General features: G+C 34.9%; 1 protein-coding gene across 3 annotated transcripts in view; it reads left to right on the forward strand.

The window, feature by feature from the left end:
- Positions 1-12,776, forward strand: part of NBEA (neurobeachin) — a 444,651-nt gene that overhangs the window by 358,869 nt on the left and 73,006 nt on the right. For all 3 annotated transcript variants that reach the window (XM_056503564.1, XM_056503573.1, XM_056503580.1), the window contains one exon: positions 6,714-6,826. In XM_056503564.1, the coding sequence (XP_056359539.1) occupies positions 6,714-6,826 (113 nt within the window). The remainder of the gene's footprint in view (positions 1-6,713; positions 6,827-12,776) is intronic.

Raw genomic sequence — 12,776 nt, forward strand, 5'->3', positions numbered from 1 at the left:
ACATTTAATGTCAGTCATCTGCCTTATAACAGGATGGCTTCATATTATCATTCCAACCTGCTATGGCCAAGGTTCAAAGATTACTGACTATTTGTTATTTTTGGTGTGTGTTCATGAATTTCTGTCCTACTTGAAAAAAACTGCTTGGTCACTATCCCTAGGAATGTCTCTCTCTGGCTCAAGGCATTTAATTTCTAGCAGGTTTATTGGTATCAATCTCTTACAGGTAAATCTCATTTGTTCATGTAATCTCATGGGTTAATTGCATAGGATGCCTTGCTCATTTCACAGCATTGTCAACCATCTCATAAATTTTATTAGCAGTTAGTGATTTTTTAAAAAATTAGAATAAAATTTATCGTTGGTAGCTGAACTTGCCAATGATAAACACAATACCTTTTCTGAAAATAACATCAGAGAATGAAAGCTGACTGAAACCCAACAGGCAATTCTACACATGACAATAAGCTCTTTATTCCAGTTTGGAACAAAACCCAAAGTTTTGCAACTTTTTAACAGAAGCAAAAAATCCCCTCAAGTTATTTTTGGAAGATCATCTAGGTTTTGTAGTTTTAATGAAGTCTGCACATCATCTAGGAAGCTCAGCTTGGGGGTATTTGCAAAGAATCTCCTCATAAAGTTCCTGGCAAGCCAGAAACCCACCTACAACAGAGCGCACATGATCTCGAAGTCCAGTCATAGGGGAGAAAGCTTGGAAAAAGAAATATATCTTAGAAAATCTAGAAGTTCTCACATCCCCAAGCTGATCCTGGCTCCACCATTGCATGGTTTTGTACCACCAGGGTCTGAGATCTGGGAAGCTGCAGGGCTGAGAGCTTTGAGGCAGCTCTGAGTGACACCACTGCTTTTACACCTGTGCCTGTATTTCTCTAAGTCTCTTTGAAAGGTGGTTTTCAAAATTATTTCCCTTACAACGAAAAGAAGCACTAACAAAATTAGTGCTTCTAATAATAACTCTAAAAGAAATACAGTACTGGAAGCAAAGAACATCTACTAACTTGTTGCCCTGGTTTTGATAACTGCCCAAGTGCACCTATATTAAACAGACACAAAATCTTATATGCAGTGTATACCCTCAGAACAGAAGAACACTCAGGACAGAAGAAAACACTGGATTTTCTATTTTGTACACAAAAATAGAGTACAGAATATACTTGTGACCTCCTTTCCTAAGTAAAAATGTATTTTCTTTCTTCTTGGAAATCCAATTTCCAATTACAGTCCTAATTATACTGTTTTGTAATGAGATTCCATAAGAAATGTTTCCTTATAAGTTACAACTTCTTTGCCAGTAATTGTTAGTGTAGCAGCAATGACCTAGTTTTAGACTATAACTGTTTATTTAAGCAGCATCTCTATTCTCTAATGGTATTATTGTTTTCAGCTACTGAGAAATGTATCCATCCTCTTTTTTTTTTTTTTTTTTTTTTTTTTTCTTTCTTTCTTAAATTCATGGTGCTATTAAGCTCCTACTGGCTTATTCAGCAAATCTGAGCTGTAGTTTAGTCAGGAACATGAAGGTTTGACACTTAAGAATTGTGGATTATCTGCTGGTAAGTAGGTGATAAGGTCGCTTTGCTGTTTTTTCTGCTCATCCAAATAGAGGTCCAGTAACAAAGTGGTTTAAGTACATCTTTTGCCCATTCTTCATAGCTTCTTTTTTTTTTTTTTTTCTTACAATGGTGCTTAATTAGTCTCTAGCCCTCTACAAAAGAGTAAGAAAGCACTCATTTTTTCTTGTGATCCTCCTCTGAAATTACACAAGAAGCAGTAGCCTTGGAAGAGTGATGCTCAGATGTGAGGGTTCTGTCACCAGCTCATTTCTCTCATTGTGGCATCGTGCAGCTGGGTCCCTTCCCATAAGAAGTCCTTTGCCTGTTTATTAAACTGTTAATTGCACAGACTGGTTGGTCTCTGTACAGCAGGACCACTGAATATGGATAAAGAAATGAATCTCTTCTTAAATCTCTGCCTGGTTTGCTGGTATGTCTGTCCTGAGAAGCATGGCCCCTGGCTGTTCTGTATGTCCTTAATATTTGAAGTATCCTCTTGAAAAAAAATTCATCAATGTATAATGTTTTCTTTAATTCTTACATCATCCTATTACCCCCTAGAAACATTACCATGCTTCACATTTAGTTTAATTGTTTCTGCTGTGGTCTGTGCTCATCACTTAATTTTCTACTTCAGCTCTCAAAGATCTTTCTAGATCATTCCCTATCCCATCCTATGTGTGATTGCTGGTACTTGTGTTGGCCTAAAGTCTCATTGCAATTTCAGCTCAAAATCTCTCTCCATCTCCAAAATTCTCTAAAGCCTTGTTTCAACCTGTTTCTCTGGCCCTCTAGTCAGCTATTTTCTCACCTCCCTCTTCTGTTTCCAAGCTCTTCACCTCTTTCTTGCCCTCTTTTCTGGCTCGAGCATATTTCATCATGTTTACAGCTCTGGGCTTTCCTCCCAAAGGTAAACACTGCACTCTGCTACTTATCAATCAGCCTCAGTGTTATACTCTGCATGCCCCTGGTTTTTGTCCTGGCTGTGTAGACATAAGCCTTCCTGGCCACCTCCCCCCTCCTCCCTCTACCTGCTTCACTCTGAGGAATTCTTTTGTTTTTGCTGTGATTATGCCAATTGTCCTCTCTGCATGGGACCAGCATATTTGTCAACTGAACCCTCTGGGTGATATAGAAAACAAGTAATTTTTAAGATTATTAAAAAGAGTGCTTAAAAGTAATCCCCCTACAGCAAAAGGTATCAAGAGGAGTGGGAACAAGAAGCTGTTTTTTAATATCATTGCAGTGCTCACTGTTTTAGCTAGAGGTCTAGATTTCAAATCTATATCTCAGTATTTAACTAATTTCTGCTGTTTGATTTCAAATTGCAGTATATTGAATGTGTGCTTGCATTTGTATTTATTGGAATTTTAATTCTTTTAAATCCTACATGCCACTGCTTTTAAAAGAAATGAAGAATAATTGCATCCATAATTTTTGTGAGTAATTTCTTGTAGTGGAAAGGGATTATTTTTAAAGGTTTATGGAAAAAAAGTGACATCCTCAATTAGGTAATAAATTCAGATGAACTTCTTCTCCCTCACCATTTTTTTTGCCTGTTTAGCATTTTCCACTTTTTTACTCTGTGATGTACAAGCCCTCACTGGTTAATTATGTATATATTTAGCTACTGCATGTGTTGGGCTTATTATTGTCATCTAATTAGATGTAACTCGAACTACTTACTTCTAGAAAAATCATTAAAAATTCTTTCCTAATGACCTAGAGATGACAAAATGTCTGTAAAGTGTGAAGAAGCAGACAAGCACAGGAACATCGCTCTTAAAGAGTGTTAATCCAGATGCTGCAATCATCTAATTAAACAATATTTTGCTGTCATTAACATTTTCACCAAGGAATTGCAGTTATAATTTCTTTGTCAGCTGTCTCTAGCTCACTTTACCTTAGAAACTAAAGTGCCACATAAAAACATTAAATTGGATGGTTTAATTAAAAAGTTTTTTTTTTTTTTAATGAAGAAACATATCCAGCATTTCTGAGATCTCATTTACTATGCCTCATTTTTATTGTTCAAGTAGATTAGTGTCACAGGGCTTGCTATATTAAATATTCAGCCTTTAATATTAATCTCTGTAAGCCTACTTGAGGGGAAATCTGAAGGTTCTGAGAAGGTATAGGGACTACCAATAGTCATACACATTTATGTTCTATATTTATTTAGCTAAAGAAAGGACCAAATAATTCTTGCTGGAAGCACCAGACAATTGATGAGATGGCTAAGTATATTCATCTGCTGACTTTACTCTGAAAATAATCAATTGTAAAGCCAGAACAGATCAAGACAGCATTTCTAATAAAGTGAAACCACTAATATTTATGCATGTTTAGAATTAGAGATTTGTAATCCCATTATAGGCCTAGATCACTGTCCTCTGCTCAGATAAGTACAGATGTGTGGTCTTACCTCGTAGGTTTGGTCTCCTTTCACAATTGAAATTAGGTTCATCTTCCCAGGTCAGTTTATTTGTTGATATTAAGGAGCAAATTGTTGAAGTGAGAAAAATAAATCACTAACTTTTTTGTTAAAAAAATTAAGAGCTATTGTTAGTAGTTATTATATTCATAAATAAAACATCTTATAAAAATTGAAGTAGGAGAGAAGAGAATATTTTAGTTTTTTTCACAAGACTTATATTTACCAAATATATAATCTTGAAGGCTTCATTATTTGCAACCTATCCTACTTAAGCTGAGAGAGAAGCTGCTTCAAATTATTTATCACTGGGGTAAAAAACTGCACAGAGGAGTTACTGCAGTGTTCTGACATGGAGCTAATGTCACATGATGATTTCTTTCTGTCAATACTATAAGTAACCCCTCAGCAGAAGAGAACTCAATACACCAGCGAGGCTCTGGATTGCTTTTTCCTTACCCTATTCACATATTTATGATTTTCTCATATTCAATGGGAACAAACAGTAAAATCTTGACTGAATATTGAAATTGACTGGATATGAAATGAATTAAATACTTGTCAAAACTATATGAAATCACAATGTGAAAAAAATTTCAATTTTGAAATTAAAAGTAATTTTGTGTGACCCTATATTTCCTTTCAAAGTTTTGCAAAAGGATGTTCTCACTTTTTAAATCCTTCTATAAAATGGTTACCATTGAAGATTTTTATTACTCTGAGCTCTTTTCCATACAAATTTTGATTGTGCAGAATCTTCATATTTTGCTTATGCTTTGTAGTAGACTACAGTCCTCTCAGTCATTCTCTTCCTGGATCTCAAAGTTCTTTTAGTCTGCCCACTGCATAAACACAAATGTCTTTCTGTTGTGGAAGCTTTTGTATGCTCTTCTGTTAACTTAATTAAAGATTCTGATGGTGAGAAAAACATTTATTGTATGAAGCTGTTGTATGAAGTTTTATAGAGGCCATATTTTAAAGCACTCTAAATTTGATAATCTCAAGAAACTTTGCAAGCAATTATGCAATTAAACCCTTGCCAATGAGGAAAATAATATTCTGATTTGGTGGATGTATAAAATGAGGCAGAATTGTCTTCCTTCAAAACATATTGAGCCCCCTCCTAAAAGTCTAAAATAATAAATATTCTAGCAGATAACACCTTCCTTTTCCTCCCTTAAAAGGATAAATTCTGGTATACTTCTTGATTTGCATTCTTGTTCTGTCCAAGAGATGTTTTGCATTCATTCATTTGTTCATTTGTTCATTAATTCATTCATTGTTGATATTAAAGAAGAGGAAGTGGTTCTGGTTCTATCCATCTTTATTTGTGTATGCAGCACACAGTGCTGGATTTGCTTGTTTGACAGTTATATTTGCACCTTAACTGGGTTTTTAAATTATTTTTGTCAACATCTATGTTCTCTGAGTGTAAAAATGAGGATGCACAATTATTAAGAATATGCGCTTCTGTATTAAGTGAAACTATGTGCAAAATAAAAACATGCTTTTAGTTCATCAACTTCCATTGAAAAAACAAGGTGTTTGTAGAGCAGTGAAAGTTTCACATTTCATTAAAGCAGAACTGATTTTTGTGGAGAATTGCAACTGCTACTCAGAACAAGGAAGCCTGTGTTTTCCTGTGCTGTGTTTTGTACCCCAGGAATCTGTCCAGAATCTGGAAGGAAGCAGTTAGTGAGACAGGGCTGTAAATCTGCTGCAGGACTGGGAATTGTTAACCTGGATTATTTCAATCACCTAATTATATTATATAAATACACACACAGGTATATTTATGACCTGGTTTTGTTTTTTAAGAGTCATGTTGCATATTGTGTGGTTCTCACTATAGCAATAGGATGGACAGTTCTGTACTAAGAAATTTCATGTGTCTTATCACTGAAATGTTAGATTCTGCTAAGTACTAGAGAATAAAAAAACCCTGCCTTTCCCAAACACACTTTTCTTTGTGATGAATTAATAATTTTTTAGTTCATTGCAGTTGCAGATTGTTCTTTTGAAATGGTATCTAAAGATGGTTTTTGCACATTAGAGCTGCTGGGATGACAGCAGTGTTTTTTTCATGATTTAAGGGAGTGGCCTGGGATAGTCAGCTCTGTCTTTTACACTGGAGAACTGGTTTGTAATTTTCAAAGTGATTAAAAAATAGAATTACACCAAACATTACTTTCATCCCTTTGATTCCACAGTTGCCATGGAATCTCACCATTTCTTCAGTGAAGAAGAACCATTGGGAGTGATGGATTTGCACGGACTATCTAGTATAGACCTATATTTGCAAACCTCAAATTTACCCCTTTGCTGTTTGGAGTTTCATTTTATCTTTGCCAGCTATGATACTTCATAAAGTTGCTAGGAAAGTAACAGTCTAGTTCTTTTGAATTTCTACATTCATGCTATAAAAATATCTTAATGGAAATAAAAAATAAAGTGTTTATTGTCATGGTGCATTTTAGTTGATCTTAAAAGATACTGTGCTTTTTATATTATTTCAGTTTGTGTGCTGACTTCTGGTTTAAAGTAAGTGCAGCTAAATAGCTGCTTTGTCTGGAAGATTTATACCTGCTTCTGTCAAAGTGGTGGGAACTGGGGACATATGATGCAACAAATGTAACCACTGGATTTCTTTTCTAGCTGGACAAGTGGACACTGTTTCCTAATTCTTAAAACTTTCTTTCCAACAGGACGAACGTACAACGATCTGAACCAGTACCCTGTATTTCCGTGGGTTTTAACAAACTATGAGTCTGAAGAGTTAGATCTGACCCTTCCAGGCAACTTCAGAGATCTTTCAAAGGTATGCTTCATTTTTGTTGGAGAACAGTCAGCCAGCCCTTTTAGAAAGACATTTTCTTTTATATTTATAGTCTGGTTAAGTAAGGTCTTTATCTTAAACTCCTAAAAGTCTGAAATAGACTTTCTATTTTAGAATTATTTTATACTGAATCTCCACATTATGCTACTTCCATGTTCCTCACTTTTCTGGTTCCAAATCTGCAACTCCTCCATACCTTCTGACATGGAACAGGAGTGCATCAGATCTCTTGATCTCACCAATTATGTGTCTTAGTTTATAAATGCTGATCCTTTGGAAATAAAAAGCTTGGACTAATATTTCACTTTCTTTGGCAGTGACTAGAATAGTAATATAGTATCAGCATCTTCTTTTGATTTAATATTAGTAAAGGGATATTTTTTATTTTAGAACCTGGAGTATCTCATCCTTCTTGTTATTTGTTGAGGTTTTTTGCATCCAACCTGACTTGGGCACTTAGTGCTTTATAATAAAAAAAATCCTAGTATTTTTTTCTCTAATGGCACCACATTGTCATAATACCCAGCTCTGGTACTCTGGATGTGTTAACAGACTGCAGAGAAGGTCTGTCCTGGCCAAGCATAGCAGAAACATATGGAGGGGCTCTACTTCTGGCCAGCTGAAACAAAGACAAAAAAGAGGTCTCAAAACTGAGTTGTGGGAAGTATCATTCCTGGTTGCAATCTGGTATCAACTAAGAAAGTGTAAGCACTGTCATCCAGTGGAGGTGGCCAGACAGGGCATGGTCCTGCAGCATCCCCAGTGTGAGGTTTCTGTAGTCTGGTGTGTCAGCTTTCTTGCATCCTTACCACAGCTCCTCAGCCAAGAGGGGGAAGTTGCTTGTACAAATTGAATGAGGCTCAAAACCACAGGAAGCTGTCACTCACTGCCTTTAGGAGTGAGGCTGGAGAGGAAAATGACCCCCAAGGCCTGTTCTGCAGTCCTGTGCTGCAGACCCTGCATTCCCTTCTGCTGCTGGGCAGACATGAGTGTTTCTGGGGTTTATGCTTTAAGTCTGGATTTCTTTCCTCCTCTCCCTGCAAGCACACATCCTGGGGAGTAATGGAGACATCCTGCCCTGGATATTTGACAGTTTCATCTCTGCTGGAAAGAGTGTGCTTGCAGTACCTCCAGATGTGTTGTAACCATTCCTGGAGGCCTGCTTTTGTAAAACATCCAAAATAATTTGAGTAGGACATGAATTCATAATAGCAGATAGAGACACCTCAGTTTACACTCCCTTTTTTGTCTTAGACAAATAAAAAAATAAATGAGCAAATAAACCCCGAATTTACGGTACATTCACAGTATGCCTCAAAAGGAATTAAATTGCTTGATACTTCCGTTAGGTTATGTAAAACTTCTGACCTTTCACAGTATTATAGGTATGTTCCACAAATGTTTTTTTCAGTTCTGTAACACCATTGTAATGTGTGCCAAGAACAATAAAAGATCCACAGATGTGACTTAAAAAAAGACTTGTGATCATTCTGCCCTGGCTTGTTCCCTAGAATGTATAAAAGTATTGCTGGTTTAAAATTGTTCAGAAAGATAAACCTTTCATTAAGGTGCTTACACTTTTCAAAATCTCTAAAACTCACTTTCTGTAAGTATAGCACTGCATGTGGTGAAGTGCAACAAGATTAGACAGTGTCTCACGAGTCCTTTCTCTAGGTAGTTTGTTTCAATCCAGATTTTTATAGCAATCTGCTAAAATATGTAATTGCTACAGGAAGTAGTGTGATAGCTGAATAGAGAGGTTTTTCTCATTGGTTAGTAAAAACTCATTATGGCATTAGTGCATGTATAGCTATTAAGTATCACTGTACTGTTATTAGTGCTCTCCCCAAAAGGAAATGTAAAATCAAGTCCATGGATATTTATTTTTCATCAAGAATCCCTGAAATGTGCACCTTTTCTTGCCAATTTGAAAACCTACCAAAAAGCTAGCAGTGGTTCCCTCTGGAACAGCTAGGATTTTGACCAGTGAAAAACCTACAGAACTAGTCAAGGAAAATGACCTTTCCTTTCTGGCAATATCTGGGCTCCATTTATCCCATGCATATATAAAAAAAACACATGTGAAATCTCTAAATTGTTGTGGAATACCTCAGAATAAAAGGGTTGTAACTGACAATTTTTTGCAGTGTTCATTACCATAAAATCTGATAGATTTCATTCCACCATGATTTTTAAATGAAAAACAGTTTAATGATTTATTTTAAAATGCAGTGGCTGGTTAGTATGGAATGCCTGACTTGGGTTGTTAAGTGTTACTTGCATCCTGTTTAAATTTTTTCATTATCAGTAAAAATCTTAAAAATTTGAATGTTTCTGACATTACCTTGTCAATTCTGTTTTTATTTTCGGTATTGTTCTGTATCTATGAGTCCCTACTTTTCTTTTCATGGAGGTGAATCCTGAGTAGCCTGGTGCTAAAAAGCAGAAGTTAGTGATTTATTGTTAACAGTATTGAAGGAGGTTGTGCTATCAAGCCTCAGCCAGACCTCTGGGGCAGGTCCACACAGTATCCTTTCCATGAGGAGCAACTCCTTTCTGTCAGATTTTGCTCTGAAATGGAGCCATGTTCCTGCAGATTTGATGCAGATCAGAACCTCCAGCTAAACTGTTGATGGATAAAATCTCCTTTGTCAGTTCATGACCTTCTGTCTCCCTGTAAATTCTGCCCTTCTTAGTTTCACAAAGCCTCTGTCCTTGATGTTTAGCAATTGTCTTCAAACAATCTTTTGAAATTATTTAGAATTTTAGTACTAGTGCATATATGCTAAAATTCCACAAAAACAATGAAATTAAAAGAGAAGTCACATACCATGCTTTATTTTCTTGGTTTAAAATAGTTTTTGTAGTTAAATGTAGGTACTAAATCTAGCATTTAAAAATATTTTGTATATTCTTGCTCAAAGTTTGTACAATACTTTAATGTCATTCTGATAATTGACTACACGATTTTCCATATTTTTAAATCTTTGGTTTCTAGGCTTTCTGTACAAAATATGATACACTCCCTTTGTGATATCTCGAATCCTAAGTGAACACACATATCAAATGTAATTCATATGTTTTTGGAGATGAAATTAGAGGTGTTTGTCTTGCTTAGGATGTCAGTAAATGGAGTAAAACATGTGCCTTTTGCTTTTAGTCCAAACTTAAATATTTACATTCGTGCAAAGTCGTCTTAAATGTGTAGCTTGTCCTTTCCTTCCATTCCATTTCATTCTGGCTTTATGTGGCACTCCTTATTGTGGTATTTTTAAATCCAGATGTCACTTGTTCTTTTAGAACAATTATATTTAAATATTAGTCTGAAAATTCCTCTGTCCTTTTTCTTGGGAAATTCTGTTCCCAAAGCTTTTTGGTTTTTTTCATTTTACATAGAGTTTTAGATTTAAAACCAGGGTTCACAGGCATGGAATGTACCATGGCAGTGGGATATATTGTACCTCTCATTTGATTAGACAGTGTAGGTTCAAGTTTTATTCATTACATATACAAGGTTAAAGGTTATATTTATTGTTTGACAGGATCAAAAGCTAATGAAAGAGGCTGTCATAGATACATAGATTATCTTTTCAGTATCAAGCCATCAGGTGATCTGCTTATTTTCTTCTTTGTTGAGATTTCCTTTAGAAGAACACTTAGGATATTAAACATTAGTCCAGGAAACATGTACATAGCATCTACTATACAGTGATTTTTGTGAGGTTCAAGACACTTAAAATGTGGTATGGCTTGTTTGTATAAAATTGTATGACTTCTAAATTATAGTGAATGCATGGTTTTGACATGCTGCATTGTCCCTGCTCATTAAAGTGTAAACGGGAATTTCTCCTCATTTACTTCCAGTCATACATCCTGTTAAATAAAATGATTTCTTCACCAGGCAAAGTAATACTAATATTGACATGTGTATGAAACATCACACACCCATTCATTGAGTGGAAAAAATTATGTTTTGTTAATATAGAAGGTGTTTGACTGATGGGTGGTGATAAGCATAACCACTTTTCCTTATTACTGTGCCATTTCAAGAAAAGGAAGTGATAAAGCCCCAAGGCTTCTAAATGTAATAATGCAAATGAACACATCCAAGTGTGAATATTTCAAGGCAACCACACTTAATACTTCCAAAAATGTATATGCTGTGGAATGGAGTTTATGGGCTTATTGAGAATCCTTGTTCAGAAAAATGAAATAATTTTATTTTATTAATGAAATTAAACTTCGCTGTCATATGTAACTCTTCCATCAGAAGAAAAACTACACACAATTAAAGCCACACAATTAAACATGTGTTTTTCTTAAATAAAAATCATTTACTGAGTGAAACTGGCACTGTGAATCTGTGAGTGCTCTTATATTTGATATTGTTGATATCTGGTTTTCATAATATGGTGCTGAAGAAAAATCTGTTTATAAATTTGGATGAAATTACAATTTATTTTAAAGTTTAAAGTGTCATCCTGAGACATCCTATATATAGGTTGTTCTACAGTGGCTGTTTTCTAATAAAAAAGCAAACAGTCAGGAAAAGCTCAGTCAGTTTTCAGCTGGAGCCAAATAAAGACAGGTTCAATATTCCTTTGTACCCAGCTACAATTTTGTGCAGTACATCACAAAAAAAAACCCAAAAAACAACAATAAAAAAAAAAAAAAAAAAAAAAAAAAAAAAACCAAACTAGATAAGGTAGCTGCTGCATGAATTAGAGTCAAGTTAAGCAGAATATTTCAGTGGCTAGATAAATAGGATGCTACATTCAGTTCTACTCTCATGAGAGAATATAGTTCTATTCACCAAACAAATAGATATTCCAGAACTAACATAACATGTCTGGTGATGTAAACACTAGATATAAGGTGTATTGGCAATATGTATTGACTTGTTCAAAGGCCAGATATCTAAAGAGATTAGCCAGGTAAAAAAAAAGTTGTAATAGTGTGTTTTTAATATTAAATACTTGCCTTATTTTTAAATGGAAGAATGAAACAAAATAAAACTGAAGCAGCAGTTTTTAATGCATCAAAAGTGAAGTGGCTGAATAGGCATTGTCATACAGTGACCTGTTCTTTTTTGTTTGGAGTAAAAAAAAATTTATTAAACCATTATCTGGGAAGTTATTTCTATTTGAGTCCTTACAGAGGGCTTTTTGCAATAAAAAGACAAATTGTGTGTTTGGAAAAAGCATTTTATAAAACATTATGACAAGAACTTTTTAAATAATGCTCAGAACAATTTATTTGACTCAAATTCACTTTCTGCATTTGTCTTATGGTTAAGATTATAGACTGAGACTTAGTATATGGATTGAGCTTTGCCATTGAATTGTTTGTGAAAATAACTTTAATCAGTGCACACACCAACAGAATCTCAGTCAAATGGAAATAATATTATTTTCTTCCATTACATGAAGTTACAAGTATTGATCCAAAAATAAAATTTATCTGCATTTTATAACCATGATATTAGATTAAAACTGAGGTAGCTGACCTTCTGGGCTGAAAATGGCATAGTTAAGCAATGGAAAGTGACCAAAACTCCATATATCCTACACATTTCACAAGAAACTGTAGAACTTGTCATCTTATAGGACCCATGCCATCAGAGTAAAACTGGGTTAGCTGCTAGTTTATAAAATTGAGATTTAAGGTCTTTACAGAAATATCTTTGTCTTCACTGAAGGATGAACTCATGACATTACCTTGGGTTACAGCATTTTCTCACATGGATGTTAAAATAACACTAAAGAAGCCAGGTGCAGACCTTGCAGAATCTATTCCCTGCTATTTTATTTATGAAGATTTTTTGCTTTCAGAAAGTTCCTGGTCTTTTGGTATACAAATGCTGTTCTGTTTGGGGTTAATCAACAAATTTTTAAATTGAACAGCAACATCAACAACAACAACAAAAGACAGA

Source organism: Oenanthe melanoleuca, chromosome 1 (genome assembly GCF_029582105.1).
Source record: "Oenanthe melanoleuca isolate GR-GAL-2019-014 chromosome 1, OMel1.0, whole genome shotgun sequence".
Classification (NCBI taxonomy): Eukaryota; Metazoa; Chordata; class Aves; order Passeriformes; family Muscicapidae; genus Oenanthe; species Oenanthe melanoleuca.